The sequence below is a fragment of the Periplaneta americana genome, chromosome 6 (genome assembly GCF_040183065.1).
Source record: "Periplaneta americana isolate PAMFEO1 chromosome 6, P.americana_PAMFEO1_priV1, whole genome shotgun sequence".
Taxonomy (NCBI): Eukaryota; Metazoa; Arthropoda; class Insecta; order Blattodea; family Blattidae; genus Periplaneta; species Periplaneta americana.
Genome location: NC_091122.1, coordinates 15,420,178 through 15,439,879, shown reverse-complemented (window position 1 = coordinate 15,439,879; position 19,702 = coordinate 15,420,178). Strand labels below are relative to the sequence as shown.

General features: G+C 37.2%; 2 protein-coding genes and 1 long non-coding RNA gene across 6 annotated transcripts in view; 1 reads left to right on the top strand and 2 right to left on the bottom strand.

Moving 5' to 3' along the window:
* The window catches only part of LOC138701033 (uncharacterized), a 27,638-nt gene extending 16,331 nt beyond the window's left edge, over window positions 1–11,307 (top strand). For 2 of the 3 annotated variants that reach the window (XR_011332428.1, XR_011332429.1), the window contains exon 4: window positions 2,674–2,813. Coding sequence is in view for 1 of the 3 variants with exons in the window: in XM_069827551.1 (XP_069683652.1) it covers window positions 6,195–6,322; window positions 10,700–11,079 (508 nt within the window). In the remaining 2 variants the exon portion in view is untranslated. Of the gene's footprint in view, window positions 1–2,673; window positions 2,814–6,194; window positions 6,323–10,699 lie in introns of those variants that run through there. The other variant, XM_069827551.1, reaches the window with a different exon arrangement.
* Window positions 3,328–19,702, bottom strand: LOC138701035 (uncharacterized). 2 transcript variants are annotated; one of them, XR_011332431.1, is made up of 4 exons: window positions 18,493–19,702; window positions 18,232–18,367; window positions 10,677–10,979; window positions 3,328–3,594 (listed from the first exon to the last, which is right to left on the bottom strand). It is a non-coding gene; the product is annotated as an uncharacterized lncRNA (long non-coding RNA). The 2 variants fall into 2 exon arrangements; XR_011332430.1 differs by having other exon boundaries at window positions 18,232–19,702.
* Window positions 6,830–10,444, bottom strand: LOC138702137 (U1 small nuclear ribonucleoprotein 70 kDa-like). Its single transcript, XM_069829746.1, has 3 exons — window positions 10,392–10,444; window positions 9,754–9,835; window positions 6,830–7,334 (listed from the first exon to the last, which is right to left on the bottom strand). Exons 1-3 carry the CDS (start codon window positions 10,442–10,444, stop codon window positions 6,879–6,881), a joined length of 591 nt encoding a protein of 196 aa, XP_069685847.1. The 3' UTR covers window positions 6,830–6,878.

Genomic DNA, 19,702 nt, shown 5'->3' with positions numbered 1-19,702 from the left:
ATTTCTTATAACACACTTGTCGAAGTCGTCTACATGCAGTATATTACGAGATATTATTCGTCTCTTCTTTCCTGGCGATTTCAGGAGTCTATCCGGACTGTTTTCTTTTCTTATCTTATGTTCCTTCCTAATCTTCTTTATTGTACTATACCCTACTCCAGTGTATTCGGCCGCTCTTTCAGTTGATTTATTTAAAGGAATCCTCAAATGTTTTTGCACTCTTTCCTCATCGCACTTCTCTATGATGTTAGCTATTATTTCTCTTGCTTCACTATGAATAGTTGTGTTTGCCTTTCTATTAGCCACACTAAACGAAAGTGTTTAAGACTATCGTTCTTGCTAATATCACTGCTCTATAATCTCGCACTATTATTTCTATACTATAGCTATACACATCCTATACTATTTTATCACTACACTACACTACACTACACTATACTAATCCTATACTAGATATATGCACTACACTGAATTACACAGATTTACTGTAATTACTGTATAAGGAAGTTCTGAATTGAACAATGTAAAGAATACTGTAAACTCAAGTTGACTGCACTCTCGCAATATATATTCAGAACTGGTAGTTGCCTGTCAATGTCATAGAAAGGCCACCCCCATCCCGAACCTTTAGTACCTACCCTCTTCCCCGCGGTTGCGGCAGACCCCTCTCACACGGACACAGTTACTAGTCCTCCACTATATGTGGAGATAGTACTGTAATAGTCGGTTTTTAACATACTTATCTAGTGTTGAAAATCTTTTACGAATAGTTGTCTAAAAATGAGATATTTTTATTCTTGCTTACTTGAATGTAAATGCACATATCTTGGTTTTTCACTAGTAATTCTTAATAAGAGACTTTTAAAAGTAGACTATTATAATATTGTTGTCCACCGCTGTGGAATAATGGTTAACATGTCTGACTGAAACGAGAGGGCCCAGGTTCAAATACTGGTGGAGATAAGTTACCTGTGAGGGTTTTCGTTCAACTCATTAAGAGCAAGTGCTGGACAACTTTCGGCACTGGACCTTGGACTCATTTCACCTTCATTTCACTGGGATGCTAGATAACTTTTGCAGTTGATAAAGTCGTAAAATGTGGCAGTTAAAAGGTCATTATGTTGAAAAAAATTATTTTATTACCTAACATGAATCAAATTAAATAAATATTTATTTCTGTAAAAATACTTGAAATGCTTACATGAATAGAAGCCTGCATTTAACGTACTTAAGTTTTGAAAGTGTATACAACATTTTAGATTTCTAACCATTTGTTTTTAATTGTGTGCATGTATTCATTTATGCAAATATAAAAATACTCTTTTCACTTTGTATTAGTGAAGAAAGAAACATCCATGCATCTAAAGTTGTCAACACCTTACATGATCCATTTTATAAGGCTGTAAAAATTTCATCAAATTGTGGCTGCAATTTTCTGTGCAATCTGTATTTCAAGTACAGTAAAACCTCGATAAGATGCGCCTGCTTATTACGCTATCCCATGCAATATGCTTTTTTTTGTCCGGTCCCTGCACATTTCATATATAACGCCTTTATAAAATACCCCATTTGTTGCGCTCAAGTCCTGCATAATACGCTGTTTTTGTGGAATATTTTCGACGTAATTTTCAGCAATGAAACATCTTGGTCATTGAACTCACTGCTGCCATTAACCTGAAAAGTATTGGTATTCGACCCTTTACTTGCGCATTTAAACCTTCATACCTTACTATACCCCACCCTCTTGTTACGCTCTCTTATTCGACTCCTTATCTGCGTGGTTAAAGCCTACATTCAATTACAATACCTCACCCTCTTGCTAACCTTCTCTCAAACAACATTCATCACTCGACCGTAATAAAATTCTGGATATTTTTGTTGGGCAGTTTGTTGTCCTTTAGTGTATTGAAGTGTCTGTGTGATTACAATGAGTGTTAAACAAAAAGCCCTTTCTGTTTCGGAAAAATTGGAAATCTTACGAAAGTGCGATGAAAACAGTACTCTTACTCAGAAACAACTCTGATGCATTAGGAATCCCATAATCGAATTAAGAACGATAATAAAAAATCGCGACTCAAATAACTACAGCTGCTACATCAGGAGGATGTAATTGCAGTGACTGAAGTGTGGTAAACATGAGGACTTGGAGAACACGCACATGGCAAACAACTATAAATGTTTCCCCCCCCCCCCTCCCAAAAGAATTAAGTGCAGTACATAATGTATATGTCTTTGACGTAGAGTACCAGTACAGTAATTATATAATGGAGTAATACTGTATTACCTTTCATGAATCATGTATTTCAACAAAGAAAAATGCTAATAGATATTGTATATGTCAAAATTAGTATACCCGCCTAATACGTGTTTTACACCTGGTCCCTTGAACAGCAACTTATTGGGGTTTTACTGTACTAACAGAATGCTTTCTTCCTTTCATTCATATACAAGTTCCCTTAACAGTATACTAAGTTATGACATTAAGATTGCAGAATGTTCTGTTGAATGGCATGTCTTGTCTCATCTTTAACTGCAAACCTGAATTTTCCTATCTTTCTGCCTTCCTCTGCTCCGAACTTTTCTTCCTTCCAGTGGATCCTTCAGTAGCCAGTGACCCTAATTATGTAGGGAATGTTTTAGTGGCAGCTGGTTTAATATTAAATTCTTTTACAGGAATACCGGATGGCGAAAACTCCAGAAAGCTGAGCACTTTAGCAAGCAACTAATGACATAATAGTTCATGTATTCTCTGTAACTTGAATGCTTCTGATGTAATCTTTGTAATTTAAGTAAATATTGAGATGAGGAATGTGTGTTATGTTCTTTGCTTCTCCTATAACTGCCTCTCCTAAAGGTGTCCCTTTTTATTTGAAAAAATTTTCCCGCCAAAAAAGATAGAATATATACACTACATGCAGCTTATATAGTAGCCAAACATGGCAGAGTTTTGTTGAATGAATTCATTTGTTTCCAAACTGCTCTATTTATATGCTTACACTAGAGAACTCTGGTGTACGAACTATACACTATATGCTGGACTTACACATTTGGTAGTACTTCAGGATTGTAAGTTGTGATCAATGACTTAGTTTTTGAACTGCACTCATTGATCAGAATTTACAATCCAAAAGTGTAAGTCCAGCATATAGTGTATAGTTCGTACACTAGAGTTCTCTAGTGTAGCATATAAATAGAGCAGTTTGAAAACAAATGAATTCATTCAACAAAACTCTGCTATCTCACCACTATATAAGGTGCATTTAGAGTATATATATTCTATCTTTTTTGGCGGGAAAATTAAAAATTTTTTAGAGGTAGGGTGTAGAATATACATACTAGTCCACAAGTAAATAATCACCATTTATTCTAGAACTACTTTTGTCATACAGATGGTTAAACTGCTTGCACAAAATAAAGTACTTCATAACTCATTTCATCTAGTTCTGTTTACAAATGAATGTCCATATACTGCACTGGATAGATCCCATTGTCCTCAGCAGTTCAAGCTTGCACAGCATTGATGACAGCCTCAAGGCCTGTAGTACTGAAGTCGAGCACCCAAACTTGCAATGTCCTGTGGTAGATGTAGCAAATCTGGAAAGAGTACAGAAATCAATAAGAAACTTGCTCCATTTGTTTATAAGTTCGAATTTAGCAGACAAAATAGGTTAGGGAAAGTAGAATGTTCTTCAGAAATTAAGCTGCATTCGGGACATGCACTTTTTAACTGGGACTATAAGATATACAGAGCATTCGCCTACGGGTGGGGCCAGGAAAGCAGCCTGTTTGCTGTGTAGCTTGCAGGAACCGTCTATCCGTAGGCTTCCGTTTTCTATACCATACTCTGTAGAGTTTTAATTTTAAAAGTTTAACAGCAGTAAAGACTGATGTTTTTGAAACACTAACTTCCTGTGAAACACGTCTTAGAGATTTATTAGGAGAGCATGTAAATTATGCACTGATTTCATCAATTTTTTCTCCCGTCAATACTCTTCGGTTTCACTTAGGAATTGTACCTTAATTTGTTAACAAGACATCTAACAGTTTCTCTACCCTGAATTGGAGCACCCGAATATTTCACTTCAAATTGCCTACGCACCTGTCTACATGACTCTGTTTTCACATATGCATCATACATAAAAACTCTCTGTTCAAGCGTGAATTTTGCATTTTGCATTGTTAACAAATTTTACACACACGCTGAATATTTAAGCAACTGTGTCAAGAAACTGCACTGTACCTATTAAATACTGCAATATCTGGCTCACAACTGATAACTTGTCGACCTTGATGTCCTTGATTGTCGAGCATGTCTCGACAACTGCGCGCACAAAGCTGCATATCAGTACATGCCACTTTCCTGGCCTCACCCGTAGGCAAACACTCTGTACAAAGCACTCCACATATGAGACTACACTTAGTCTCCTAAATTGAGACAATTCACAGAGCCATAATTAGCACCCCATCTAAGAGCCATTCTATTCTCTTAATTTGACACAACTCATCCTGCCTAAGGTTTTTCCGTTGTTTTACTAAGGTGTTGCGGCAAATGTCAGCATGAGATCTACATCCCATTCCCCATACAGATTCCGATATTTTTCCAAATTTAAATTTTCGACATATATGCCCTGTCTCAGCTTTCATACATGACCCTGTTATTCACAAGAGAGGTTATTCGACTCTGCTTGCACTACAAAAGGCCAAAACATCCTTCAATGTGCTTAATTACATATTCTGACATTTCTTCCCATCCTGCAATCAGCTCGTCCTATGCCTCCCCCGCTTCCCTTTACGTGGCAGTTATTAGGTTACGTCCATTTTTGGTTTTTTCCCTCTTCAAAATTTTATAGAGTTCCTTCAGTCAAGCAGCAAAACCCAGAGTGAGACATGTGGTCAACAGGCTTGGAGCTCACATATTCAGTTTTCTCAGCCCCGAACTCCCTTGCAAGGACACGTACCTTTTAAAGTTTCTCCTCCCAGTTCCCTCTCTCTCAATTCAATTTAAATAGAACAACTGTGAATTGATCATCCCAAGAGGGAAAGAGATACAAGCACAGCATTGTCCAAGCTGCTGCAACTTGCACACAAAGTAAATGCACAAGCCAATATAGTTTCTGAAATAATACATTATACACATATTCTGTGTGAAGTAACTGATCTTTCGGAATTTCTACATGAATAAAATGCACAATTCAGCTAGAATGAAATTAGTACTATACTAAAAGCTAGGTTATGAACCAACTAAACCGGAAGCAACATTCTGTTGCTCTCTTTCTGAGCTCTGTTGCCGGCACGAGATTCAAAGCGTGTTCAGCGTTTGTCACCAGTATGTTTAAAATAACTACTATCTATTGTTCTCAAGAACACTATCCACAATATTAGTAATTAAAATTACTGTTTTTAAGGAAACACGAGCTAATGACACTGGTACGAAATGCGACTCTTTATGCACATGGTACTGGAAATGAACTGGGAAGTTTGGATACACTGTCTCCGTGATTCCGTTGCCAGATTTTCGTTAGCAGGCGAGGTCCAATGAAAAGCTCCATTCTCCTTTTCCCCTCCAATCCCCCACACTCAACATGTCATCACTGCACAGGCTACCCCTCTAACCCACACTTTCCTCTCGCCCACCCAACTACTTCCTGTTTAGTCAGTTCATAACCTGGCTTTTAGTATAGCAATGTCAAGCTCGCAAGGACATACCAGCAGATCTACCTTAGGGTTTGTCAGTCAGACCCGCTAACACAAAAAATTGGGAGTTCACTAGTTGCTGCAATGCTAGTTTTATGGAACCTTCATACCAAAGTCCAGAAAGAAATGAATCTGTAAATGTGGCATTACTGTAGAATAGTCTCTTCTACTGATTGATACCAAACATGCCCTCTCAAATAATGCACGGAGAGGGAAAGAGAGACGATACTAGAAGGTGGCATATTTACTTCAAATTTTCAGGCTGCAGTGATTGTTTTTGAACAGTTACACATATCTAGTACACTATTACTTGTTGCACAAATGATTGGCAGCAAACTAAAGCATAAACACTTGGATCGTACCATATAATGCAGCGCCAATGCTTCTCTCGAAATCGGCAATCATTCATGCAACGAGTTATACTTCTTTAATGGCTATTGCCTCAAATACAAGCAGATATGGAATGTTCACTAATAATAGACTTCAATTTTCCTTCCCAGTGATACACTACATCTTTCTCCTTTGGAAATGGGGAGACAAGGAGAACGAGGTGAATACAAGGAGACAAAGGGGAAGACGTTGAGAACAAGCAGGAGACAAAGAGAACAAGCTTTGCACCTGTCAACAGGTGATCATATCACAGTCTAGTATATACAGTCGCGAAGCTCAATACATAGTAAATATGCATCCATAGATAGTTGCTCACCACTAGGATCGCTAATATCTCCTCATTACAGGCAATGCAAAATACTACCATCACAGTCTATTGTTTCTAGCACCCTCAAAACTCAAGCTTCGTGACTGTATATAGTAGACTGTGATCATATCCACAGTTAGTTCCATGTAAAGAAAGATATGCAGCATGTCAAATCATACCTGTTCATTTTTTACTATATCATACGAAGTATAAAGAGACAATATTGTGACCAACGTGATCTATCATTGTCCTATATTTATTTGTGGCCTGGATATGAGAAGAATTTCCAAAGTTTACGAGTAAAATAAGTAATTCAATGTAATACACAAGACATAATTGATACAGTGGAGCGGAAAATAACCGAAGATACTTCTTGGTGTAATTGCAGACAAAGTTAAATTATGAATTCAGAAGAAAATGAACAATTTAAGACGAAGTACTATTCACTAGTTTTTTCTATATGTTTGTTAACAGAAATTTCCACGTGTTATTTCCACCCTCTCTCTCGGCAATATCTTGGTCTTTTTCTTGTTTGCTGTCCATTGTGTGCATTTCTCTCTCTTTTGTGTCCCAGTCTTTCTTCCTCTCGCTTTTTGTCAGGTCCTCGTATTTTTTTCTTTGTCGTGCCTTGGTCTTTCTTTCTCTCGCTTTCTGTCAGGTCCTCATATTTTTTTTCTTTCTCGTGTCTTGGTCTTTCTTTCTCTCGCTTTCTGTCAGGTCCTCGTATTTTTTTCTTTCTCATGTCTTGGTCTTTCTTTCTCTCGCTTTCTGTCAGGTCCTCGTATTTTTTTTCTTTCTCGTGTCTTGGTCTTTCTTTCTCTCGCTTTCTGTAAGGTCCTCGTATTTTTTTCTTTCTCGTGTCTTGGTCTTTCTTTCTCTCCTTTTCTGTCAGGTCCTCGTATTTTTTTCTTTCTCGTGTCTTGGTCTTTCTTTCTCTTGCTTTCTGTCAGGTCCTCGTATTTTTTTCTTTGTCGTGTCTTGGTCTTTCTTTCTCTCGCTTTCTGTCAGGTCCTCGTATTTTTTTCTTTGTCGTGTCTTGGTCTTTCTTTGTCTCGCTTTCTGTCAGGTCCTCGTATTTTTTTCTTTCTCGTGTCTTGGTCTTTCTTTCTCTCGCTTTCTGTCAGGTCCTCGTATTTTTTTTCTTTCTCGTGTCTTGGTCTTTCTTTCTCTCACTTTCTGTCAGGTCCTCGTATTTTTTTCTTTCTCGTGTCTTGGTCTTTCTTTCTCTCGCTTTCTGTCAGGTCCTCGTATTTTTTTCTTTCTCGTGTCTTGGTCTTTCTTTCTCTCCTTTTCTGTCAGGTCCTCGTATTTTTTTCTTTCTCGTGTCTTGGTCTTTCTTTCTCTCGCTTTCTGTCAGGTCCTCGTATTTTTTTCTTTGTCGTGTCTTGGTCTTTCTTTCTCTCGCTTTCTGTTAGGTCCGCGTATTTTTTTTTCTTTCTCGTGTCTTGGTCTTTCTTTCTCTCGCTTTCTGTCAGGTCCTCGTATTTTTTTTCTTTCTCGTGTCTTGGTCTTTCTTTCTCTCACTTTCTGTCAGGTCCTCGTATTTTTTCTTTGTCGTGTCTTGGTCTTTCTTTCTCTCGCTTTCTGTCAGGTCCTCGTATTTTTTTCTTTGTCGTGTCTTGGTCTTTCTTTCTCTCGCTTTCTGTCAGGTCCTCGTATTTTTTTCTTTCTCATGTCTTGGTCTTTCTTTCTCTCGCTTTCTGTCAGGTCCTCATATTTTTTTCTTTGTCGTGTCTTGGTCTTTCTTTGTCTCGCTTTCTGTCAGGTCCTCGTATTTTTTTTCTTTCTCGTGTCTTGGTCTTTCTTTCTCTCACTTTCTGTCAGGTCCTCGTATTTTTTCTTTGTCGTGTCTTGGTCTTTCTTTCTCTCGCTTTCTGTCAGGTCCTCGTATTTTTTTCTTTCTCATGTCTTGGTCTTTCTTTCTCTCGCTTTCTGTCAGGTCCTCGTATTTTTTTTCTTTCTCGTGTCTTGGTCTTTCTTTCTCTCACTTTCTGTCAGGTCCTCGTATTTTTTCTTTGTCGTGTCTTGGTCTTTCTTTCTCTCGCTTTCTGTCAGGTCCTCGTATTTTTTTCTTTCTCGTGTCTTGGTCTTTCTTTCTCTCCTTTTCTGTCAGGTCCTCGTATTTTTGTCTTTCTCGTGTCTTGGTCTTTCTTTCTCTCGCTTTCTGTCAGGTCCTCGTATTTTTTTCTTTCTCATGTCTTGGTCTTTCTTTCTCTCGCTTTCTGTCAGGTCCTCATATTTTTTTCTTTGTCGTGTCTTGGTCTTTCTTTGTCTCGCTTTCTGTCAGGTCCTCGTATTTTTTTCTTTGTCGTGTCTTGGTCTTTCTTTCTCTCGCTTTCTGTCAGGTCCTCGTATTTTTTTTCTTTCTCGTGTCTTGGTCTTTCTTTCTCTCACTTTCTGTCAGGTCCTCGTATTTTTTCTTTGTCGTGTCTTGGTCTTTCTTTCTCTCGCTTTCTGTCAGGTCCTCGTATTTTTTTCTTTCTCATGTCTTGGTCTTTCTTTCTCTCGCTTTCTGTCAGGTCCTCGTATTTTTTTTCTTTCTCGTGTCTTGGTCTTTCTTTCTCTCACTTTCTGTCAGGTCCTCGTATTTTTTCTTTGTCGTGTCTTGGTCTTTCTTTCTCTCGCTTTCTGTCAGGTCCTCGTATTTTTTTCTTTCTCGTGTCTTGGTCTTTCTTTCTCTCCTTTTCTGTCAGGTCCTCGTATTTTTTTCTTTCTCGTGTCTTGGTCTTTCTTTCTCTTGCTTTCTGTCAGGTCCTCATATTTTTTTCTTTGTCGTGTCTTGGTCTTTCTTTCTCTCGCTTTCTGTCAGGTCCTCGTATTTTTTTCTTTCTCATGTCTTGGTCTTTCTTTCTCTCGCTTTCTGTCAGGTCCTCGTATTTTTTTTCTTTGTCGTGTCTTGGTCTTTCTTTATCTCGCTTTCTGTCAGGTCCTCGTATTTTTTTGTTTCTCATGTCTTGGTCTTTCTTTCTCTCGCTTTCTGTCAGGTCCTCGTATTTTTTTTCTTTCTCATGTCTTGGTCTTTCTTTCTCTCGCTTTCTGTCAGGTCCTTGTATTTTTTTTCTTTCTCGTGTCTTGGTCTTTCTTTCTCTCACTTTCTGTCAAGTCCTCGTATTTTTTCTTTGTCGTGTCTTGGTCTTTTTTTCTCTCGCTTTCTGCCAGGTCCTCGTATTTTTTTCTTTGTCGTGTCTTGGTCTTTCTTTCTCTCATTTTCTGTCAGGTCCTCGTATTTTTTCTTTGTCGTGTCTTGGTCTTTCTTTCTCTCTTTCTGTTGAGTCCTCGTATTTATCTCTTTCTACCCAGTCCTCATATTCCTCTACATTTCGTGTCTTGGTCTTCATATCTGTTGGATCCTCCTATTTCTCTCTCTGTTGTCTTAGTCTTTCTATCTCTCTGTTGTGTTTTGGTCTCTCCCTCTTTCCTGTCCTGCTCTTTCTCTCATTGTGACTATTACAACCGAAAATACAACAATGTGTCAACTGATTGTTAAGAGGGGTTTCTCTTACTGCTATATGTGCATTGCAAGGCTGGTCAGTGGATGTGACGTCACCACTCCCAGCTGTGCTGGATAAACCACGTGTGTAACTCGAGAACAGCAACTGATATCAAACTAGGATTTTTTTTTCAGAGACCTTTTGCTCGTGTTATTTTTTATTAAACTCCCCTCATTGATTTTTACTAGAAAGGGCCCTATAAGGCCCTTATTTTTAATTGGTCCATAGCAGGCCTTAAAAGTACAGTATGTATAAATAATAAAAAGAAATTACTTATAATTTTCAATTTACAGTTTTAATAATGATTTTTTTTCTCTTAAGGCTTTAATTGGAAATATGAAAAATAATTATATTGTTGGAATTACTCCCGCTTTATACATTATACCACATTCAGGTAGTTTATACTTGTTTTTTGCGAACCCTTTTACGAAGAGTTGAAGAGTTATGTTTTTGGTATTAAGTTATTGTTTGTTTTTCTTTTTTTCCATTTATATAAAAAAAATTCCTACCTGGGGAAGAGCCCGCTGTCACAAACATTAATAAAATATTTCATGTGCATCATTTCGATATGAATTGACTCGTATATAGTGAATCTGAACAAAACTACCCACTAGTATAGCAGAAACTGCTGTACACAGCATCCCCAATAGTATTTTTTCATTATCAGGGATGCCTATGTGTATTTCCGTGAAAATCTCAAATTCCATATTTTTGTAGCATAAATATTTTCTCTTTATACTTTGTACAATGAGGAAATAAAATAATACAAATGTATGAAGAGCCCCAAGTCTCACCTGTGCATCCTCACGTGGTCTAGCCACTCAGCACTGCACCAACACCCGAACTCTGAGGCTTGCTGCTGCATCGTGGGTGCCCAGGAGGTTGGATGGTGGAGCGCACACACAGTGGCTGCCAGGTGCAGTCATGTCAGCTGTGTCAGGCACACGCAAGCTCCATCATGGCCATGGAAATCACGAAGGACTGGCCCCCACAGCTGTATTTGGTGTCCTTATAGAGCTGGGTGGGAGATCTTTTGATGCAAGTCTGCATCTACCATGTCCTAAACCAAGCCCGTGGATGAAGGCGCTTGTACTGTCCTGTAGAGGTTTAGAAGTAATGTATACAGATGGTACTTTTCTTCATATTGGTGTGCTACATACCATAAAGTTCAGATGTTTATACAGAGATGTACTGTAAAAATAGCTAAATATGACCCAAAAAGAGCAAGGTATCACCTACTATTTTAATAATAAAATACCAGTATTAAGTGAAGCTACAAAAAAGCTGATGTATTTGAACACAGTCTATACACAAATTCCTATACATGTATTACGTTAGTTGGCATCCAGAGATTTTTTTCCTTCACTTTGTTTGACTGGTTACCTGCTGTTATTATGAGACAGGATAAATTAAGATGTGAAACAACATTTAGACTAATGTTTTCGATTTCTACAGTTTTATTCCACACTATCTAGAAGTGAATGATCAAGACCTCCCTAACACTCCTCAGTTGTGCCATATGTCATCTACACAAATTTTGATATCTCCAGTACTGCAGTGGCTACCTGAATTTACTGTTAATGTACCTCCAAGGGTTGAAATTGACGCAAGTGCACACTGTTTCCTTGAATAAATACCAACCACAGATATGTCAAACTGTGACTCATTCTCAGAAATTTAGTAATCTTAAAATATAAATTTGAAAAACTCGAAAGAATTTTATCAACAGTAATCTCACTAGAGGTTTTGATTTATCTAGAGAAAATCAAAACTCGAGTGGGATTTAATTGGCTATTACACGATTAGAAGAAAGTATATAAAGATTAAAAGAAATAAAGTACTCTAATACAATAAAATATTAATTGACCTACTAAAATTCTATTTCACTAATGTTAGCTTCACCAAAACGTATGAACGGAGCCGCCATTTTCAGTTGTCTATCTATGCAACAAACAAATGATGATCGCAAAGCATGTTTTATAGAATTTGCAGTTTGAAATGTTGGCAACCAAGAAACAAATGGTATAGAGAGATGATAAAAACAGAAGAGAGTATATGAAGATTAGAAGAAATAAAGTACTCTAATACAATAAAACAGGTATTAATTGACTTACTAAAATTCTATTTCACTAATGTTAGCTTCACCAAAACGTCTGAACGGAGCTGCCATTTTTCAATTGACTATCTATGAGGGAAACAAATGACAATCGCAAAGCATGTTTATAGTACTGTAAAGAATTTGCAGTTTGAAATGTTGGTAAACAAAGAAACAAATGCTAGGGAAGTGATAAAATTGTAGTGATAAACAGCCATGATTGGCTGAAACACATCCTTTCGTACCGTTTTATTGGTCAAAAGTAGTATGACATAGTAAAAGTGTAATAGTCCCCTAAATATAATCAAAATATGCATTTATATGCAAAATGAAAATGGTGCAATTGTGATTACTATAACTCAATTAATATTCAGTTACGTCTAATAACAGTGGCTCAGTGCTGGAGTGCTGGACTTATAAGCTTGAAGGCCCAGGTTCAAATCTTGCTCTGCCCTGAATTTCTAACTTGTGTTAGGCAAGTCCAGGGAACACAGGGGCACTCTAGTTCCCCTGTGACATCCCAACAATTCTCAGTCTTCATCACTAATTACAAGTGTAATATGGAGCTATCACTTGTGGTGAACTCTGAATAGTCTGTAACAAAATTGTATGAATTTCTCGGCAAATGTCAAACTCAAATGTCATCCCACCAGGGCTCAACAGCAGAATTACACTGCAATGCAAGAGCCTGCACAGTAGACTACTATTTCGATACACGTTTACTAAGGTAATTATTTTATGGATTTTATTACTGACGTTATTTTGGCAGTTAACTTCTTTTAGATTCTAGATAAGTAAATCTACATACTCTTTCTAAAGTGTATTGACCTATGTGAATATCGTTAGAGTTGTCTCTACAGCCATCTACTTTCATTAATTTCCAGAGGCATCTTTAATGCTTTTTGCAATAAATTGTATACAAACTTCTTTCATAGCTACCTACATCCATTGTCCTATACAGATGTCATCTGCATATGCAATCATTTTATATATAGTACATTATGCAACGAGCCTATAATGGTAGTAATTAAGACGCGAGTATGTTTGTTTATGAAACGACTTTTTATGCTCGACCATATTTCTAACTTGAAATTATTCATAAGTATTCATGTTATGGTTATGTAAGTGAGGAGCGGAACTGACCTGAATTGTGAGATGTGCGCAGACGCGAAAGTATTGATTTTTTCCGAGGCACGAATGTAATTTACCTTGATATAATCTCGAGAATAACATGAAGAATAGTCTTGATATAACCTGGAAATTGATTTAGAATTGAAACACGAGATGACAAATTGAATTTATTTGAATATTATTTACAATTAACGCTAATTATTATAGTAACAGAACATAACCTTCTGTGACAGTATTGGATTTCCAGCCTCCGTGACTTTTCGCTAATTGTCTTTCGATTGCATATCCGAAAATAATCGATACTTGCGGTTTTATAATGGTACAATGGTGATTTCTCATTGGCTGAACAACTGAATTATAATGAATAGGTGTAATAATGAGGTGCATTAAAGGGCTACTACCAGGTGTATAATTACTACATTTCGGCATGGTCGAGCATAAAATATGTTTTCTTACGACTATATTACTGTAATATGTTGTTAACTAATGCTAAGTTCTTAGCAATAAAAGCATTAATTCTCTTGTTCTCCAATAAAGGAGTGATATAGTAAGAAATATAACCGTTTTAATGTAGACATTTTATTTTTATGTTATGGCAGTTATATCACATGCACGCAACCCCCAAACTGTCTGAAGAACCACATCTGCTATTGGTTAGCGGGTCCATATGACCTAGCAGGGAGGATTGTCAGACAACTCCACCGACCATATCCCCTCTTCACCACTTAGGGAACACTAACACATGCTATGGTAGGTCAGGATCCTGAAATGGCATTTCCTCCATTTTTTATGGAACAGTTATACCGCTGTGACTCAATCCCCAGAGCCTCGTCTGTTAAAAACAGGTTGCACCACGGGAAGGTGAGGATGGGATAGAGTAGGAGAGGTTATGGAATGCACTTCACTACTCCTTGCAACCCACTATATTAATATGTTGTTGTTGTTGTTGTTGTTTTCTAATGCCAGGCGTTTGACAATAAATTCATTTGACCTCTTGCACTCCAATATTTTTCGAAGATATTATCATGGTCAGCTAGTGAAGCACAGATTTTGAGGTGTTCCGAATCCATTTCTTGGTTTGAGTTGCACAATGGGCAGTTAGGGGACTGATATATTCCAAGTCTATGCAAGTGTTTGGCCAAACAAGTATGGCCTGTTGCCAATCTAAATGCAGCTACAGACGATTTTCGTGGTAAACCAGGAATTAACTGTGGATTATGATGCAGAGAATTCAGTCTTTCCCTTGAGATTGTGTTATCAAATTTTGTTTGTTGAAGTCTAAGCATGTAGATTTAATAAATCTCTTCACAGAGTAATACGTAGATTTAATAACAGGTCTGTAAGTAGCAGTGCTGCCCTTCTTTGCTAAAGCATCCACATTCTCATTTCCCAGGATTCCACAATGGGATGGTATCCATTGGAATACTATTCTTTTATTGAGTGATATTAATTGAGAGAGCATTTTAGTTATTTCTGTTGTTTGAGATGAAGGTGTGTGTTTAGAGACTATTGATACAATGGCTGCTTTGGAGTCTGACAATATAACTGCATTCTTAAATTTATTGATGTGGCATAGAAGATTCCTGAGACTTTCACTTAATGCAATGATTTCTCCATCAAAACTTGTTGTTCCATATCCAAGAGATCTATAAAGTGAAAAGAGACAGCACGTAACACCTGCACCGGCACCTTGTGAAGCCAGTTTTGTAGAGGGTACCTAATATTAATTGTCTCTAAAGACAATTGTTTCATTATTTCAGTGTTTACTTCTGTTTCTATATTAATATTGATATCTTTCACAACCTTCTCCAAGGCAATTTAAACAACAAACATGAAAAGCATCACCTTGGCGAATACACTCCTCATACTGAAGGTTTCAGATAGCTTTCCTTGAATTTTTACTTGATATTTCGTTCTACATCTTTCAATGTAGCTGTTATAAGGCTAGCAAGCTTCCTACGAACCTTTCATTTTATTCATTGATATGTACAACGTATGTATCTACACAATAATATGCTGTTTTAAAATCAATAAAAGGGCGATGACTCTCAATATCAAATTATTTTCTTTTCTCTAGCACCTGTCTTAAATTAAAGATCTGCTCAGCTGCGGTTCATCCTGGATAATTTCCTAAAGATTCTTCCACATAAATCGGAGTGTATAGTTAGAACATGCCACAACATCCCTCTCCTTTGAATAGTTTATCAGTATTCTATTCTTCTGGCAGAGTTTTGCTGATGCAAATTTTCTCTGTAAGATTGTGTAGTTATCCTGGTTTATAACTTTTAACTAATTCTACTAGTATTGAATGTAACCTGGGACTAAGTTATGTTTGGGCTTCAAGCCTTTTTCCATCTTTTCAACTGTTGTGGTTCCATATCTGACTGGGATTCCTCACGATTTACCTCAGTCACAAAGCCAAGTACCGGATTGTAAATTTACACACCATGATTCATCCAAAACATTAAAACAAAATCTAAATCAGTTACATGAACACAGCCATCCATAACACACAATATAAACTGAAACTTAACAATAGCCTAAATGACCTACTGACATACCCAGAGGTCCTACACGCGCGATATAACCATAGATGTTAAAGCTTGTATAAATGAACTTAAAAAAAATTAAACACAGCTACAATAAGTAAATGTCTCTGAGATTGTTTTGAGACTGTCTTTTGGGCTGCATAGTGAAAGTGCTGCTTAGGTAGAAAAAAAAAAGTCAATGTAGAGTATCCACCGCCCACTGAACGAATATTGGTTAAACGAGTGTTGAGTGACTTCCGCCGATTTTTGGAATAGACACCAACGCACTTAGGTTAGTTTAGGCTTTTATTATCCTGTCAAGATGAAGGTGAAAGCGATTGAGTGTGATTTTTTTGTTTTCTATGTTGGCAGTTCGAGTGCGTCGGTGTCTATTCCAAAATCGGCGGAAGTCGCTCAACGCTCGTTTCACCTACTAATGTTTAGGATTAGTGTAAAACTGGTCTATGTCTCCTATAGTGGGCGGGACATAAGTAACATTCACCAAAAAAATAAAAGAGTGCATTATAGTGCATCTCTGTACTCAAGGTCTTCCTCAATAGCCATGGCCCGCTCATGGAATTCGCTGCCGCTGGAAATCAGGGGTAGTCTTAGTCCTCAGTTGTTTAAAATTAGGTTGTTTAGAAATATGTTAAATGCACAGAACTAGTTTTTAAGTATAATTTTTATTTATTATTATTATTATTATTATTATTATTATTTTACACAGTCATTACTTTATTTTTCCATTAACACTTATATCTAGGTAATTGTCACTGTCTCATTGTAACACGTGCTGTGCTGATCATACTAATTCTACTATTCCTTTAGTTGTGAGATTATATTCATATGTATTAATTCTTTTTTTTTTAAGTTAATACTGTATACTAGATATATTTTCCTGTTTGTGATTATGTATTCAGTCTCTTTTTTTTTTATTATAGTTATTTTAAAGTTAATACTGATTGTGTATATGTATTCAATCTCTCTTTTTTACTTAATTATGTTTATTATTATTTTTAAGTTAATATTTGTATAACGGTATGAATTTTCTGTATGTGATTTGATTCTGGTTGAGTGGAAGAGAAGGCCTGATGGCCTTAACTCTGGCAGGGAAAATAAAACTATTATTATTATTATTATTATTATTATTATTACGAGGGGATCCAGGAAATAACGACCGTTTTGTTGTAATAATTAAAATATATATATTTATTTGAAAAAACAAAGTCTGTTACATAACTGAAGCTTCCTTTACTTCTCTACATAATCACCACCTACATTTAAACATTTGTCGTATCTGTTCACTAGCTTTAGAATTCCCGTGTTATACTCCTCTGCCGCCAGTTCATTAAGCCAGGTGTTCACTGTCTTCTTCAACTCTTCATCACTTCCAAAACGCGTACCACCCAGAAAGTCTTTCAGCTTAGTGAAAAGGTGAAAATCGCTAGGATCAAGGTCTGGACTATAGGGCGGATGATCAAAGATTTCCCAACCGAATTGATCCAGCAATTCTCGAGTTGAAGCAGCAGTGTGCGGGCGGGCGTTGTCGTGAAGAAGCACAACTCCTCTCGAAAGCATTCCTCGCCTCTTGTTTTGGATGGCTTGCCGTAATTTTCGTAAAGTCTCACAATAACGATTTGCATTGATCGTTGTACCTTTTGGCATGAAATCCAGCAAAAGAACACCTTTGCGATCGCAAAAGACAGTAGCCATGACTTTTTGTGTTGAGAGAGTCTGTTTGAATTTTCTCGGTTTCTTGGGTGATGAGGGATGATGCCACTGACGTGATTGGCGCCTGGTCTCTGGGGTGTTGTGAGACACCCAGGTCTCATCACCAGTCACAGTTTGATCAAGAAAGGCGTCTCCATCTGTGTGATATCGCATCAAGAATGTCAATGCTGAGGCCATTCTCTGAGTTTTGTGTTGGTCACTCAGTTGCCATGGAACCCATCATGCACAGATTTTGTGGCAGCCAAGATGTTGCGACAGAATTTCACCAAGCAAACAACGAGAAATGTCAGGAAAGGCAATATGCAATTCGTCGAGTGATGTGCGCCTGTCTTGCAAGATTCTGTCGTTCACTTTAGTCTTCAGATCTTCTGTGATGAGTGATGGGCGTCCGGGTCGAGTTTCATCGTGGACATTTGTTCGCCCATTGTTCAACATTTCGCACCATTTTCTCACATTTCTTTCATTCATTACAGTATCACCATACACTTCTTTCAATTGCCGGTAAATTTCTGCAGGTTTCAAATGTCGGGCATTCAAAAATCGAATCACACTCCTCACCTCACAGTCGGTGGGATTATCAATCACGTCGTTCATTTTGAAGTAACACAAAATGCACAATGGCGACTTGTTGCAACCAGTACTCACAACATTATGAGCACACATGTTAAGGAAGCAGTTGACCTTCAAACAAGGAAGGGGAGTCAGCTGCGCGGCGGGTATGCGCGAACGGTCGTTATTTCCTGGATCCCCCTCGTATTATTATTATTATTATTATTATTATTATTATTATTATTATTATTATTATTATAGTTCGCCAGTTATGATTCCAATAGCACACATACGTAATATTCTGGGGAGACTTACAATCTTGTGCATTACAATGCTGAACTCTACCAGTCACAGCCACAGCTGTGGTTCACGTGAAGCACCTCCCAAATGCCTTTACAGGACATCTGCAGGCCGATCTGCTTGTTGCACCCGAGAATGAAGAGAGGGCTACCTGCAACACAGTATGCAAACGATTTTGAGGCAAAACTACACACCAAGCTACCTAATTTTCTGGGAAACACCATGTTAATACTGTTGTCAAATTTGGTCCTGGTCGGTAGGAGTTTAGCAGGTTACCTTTGGTTCCGACGCATGTGGATTCAAAGCCCACCCGAGGACCATGAGCTCTTAAGAAATTAATTCATGATTCTAACATGATACGAAACTAGAAATTTTAGTTACAACAGAGGTTGAAATGAAGCATAAATAACGGTGGGAACACACTTTAAGGGGAGAGGATGGTATTTTTTAAAACTTTTTTCCTATTTGGTGTAAAATATTAATTTTTTGTATGTAGAGAGCTCATAGCTGTGGGAACTCAATCAAATCAAAATATTTTGAAAAAAAAAAATTATTTGGGGGCCCAAATTTGAAGAAAAATATAGGCCTACCCAATGCAGGATTGTACTAAAACCGATATATCTAAACCGTTTTTAAAGATAGATTCAAACAGTTTTTTGCAATGTATTTGCAAAGGCATGTTCTACAAACTGTCTGTAACAGAATTTTGATATTAGTCCCTACGTTTGTAAAATAAGCAATTAAAATTTAATAACAATTTTCTGATTTCCTTCCTTGCAAACAAACGGACGTATTTTTAAAATGAAATCAATTAACAAAATTCTGTTACAGAGTAAAGTTTCCTAATAGTCTAAAGAATGTGTGTTCTAAATTTCATGCATGTATCTTTAATAGTTCAGAAATGGCAATGTAGCAAAAAAAAAAAATGAAGTTACTGGAAACCGATAAAAGTGGGCGTGTGATTTAAAAATCCATAGCGCAAGAAGTTTAAAAATGTCTCAACATCCGATAAGGGCACAAATACCGACAAAATGTTATGCTATGCATTCCACACATATCACAGAGTATTTTAAAGAATTTTTTTTTTTAATTTACTCATTTTTCGCCAAAAAAATATAATCCTCTCCCCTTAATATCTCCTACTTCGCCAGATTTCCGAATAATAATTATACAGATACCCAATATAGCCACCGTATGCGACAATTTCATAAATTTCGATGCCAGATAGCCCTCTTCGTAAAATGTCAAGTTTACTTCTGTAGGCTATCTGTAACGGCCACCTAACACTTCAGTTTAATTTCCATTTTAAATTAATCTGTACACAAAAACAAAACCTAAGTAATCCTGCAAAATAGTAGTCTAATAATAATACTAATCACTGGATCTCAAGCACACAAATTAAGACCGAGATAAACACATTACGGAACTACATATGCCTAACGATACAATAACCGGACTGTTTTCGCCATTTACATCCCATACGGCT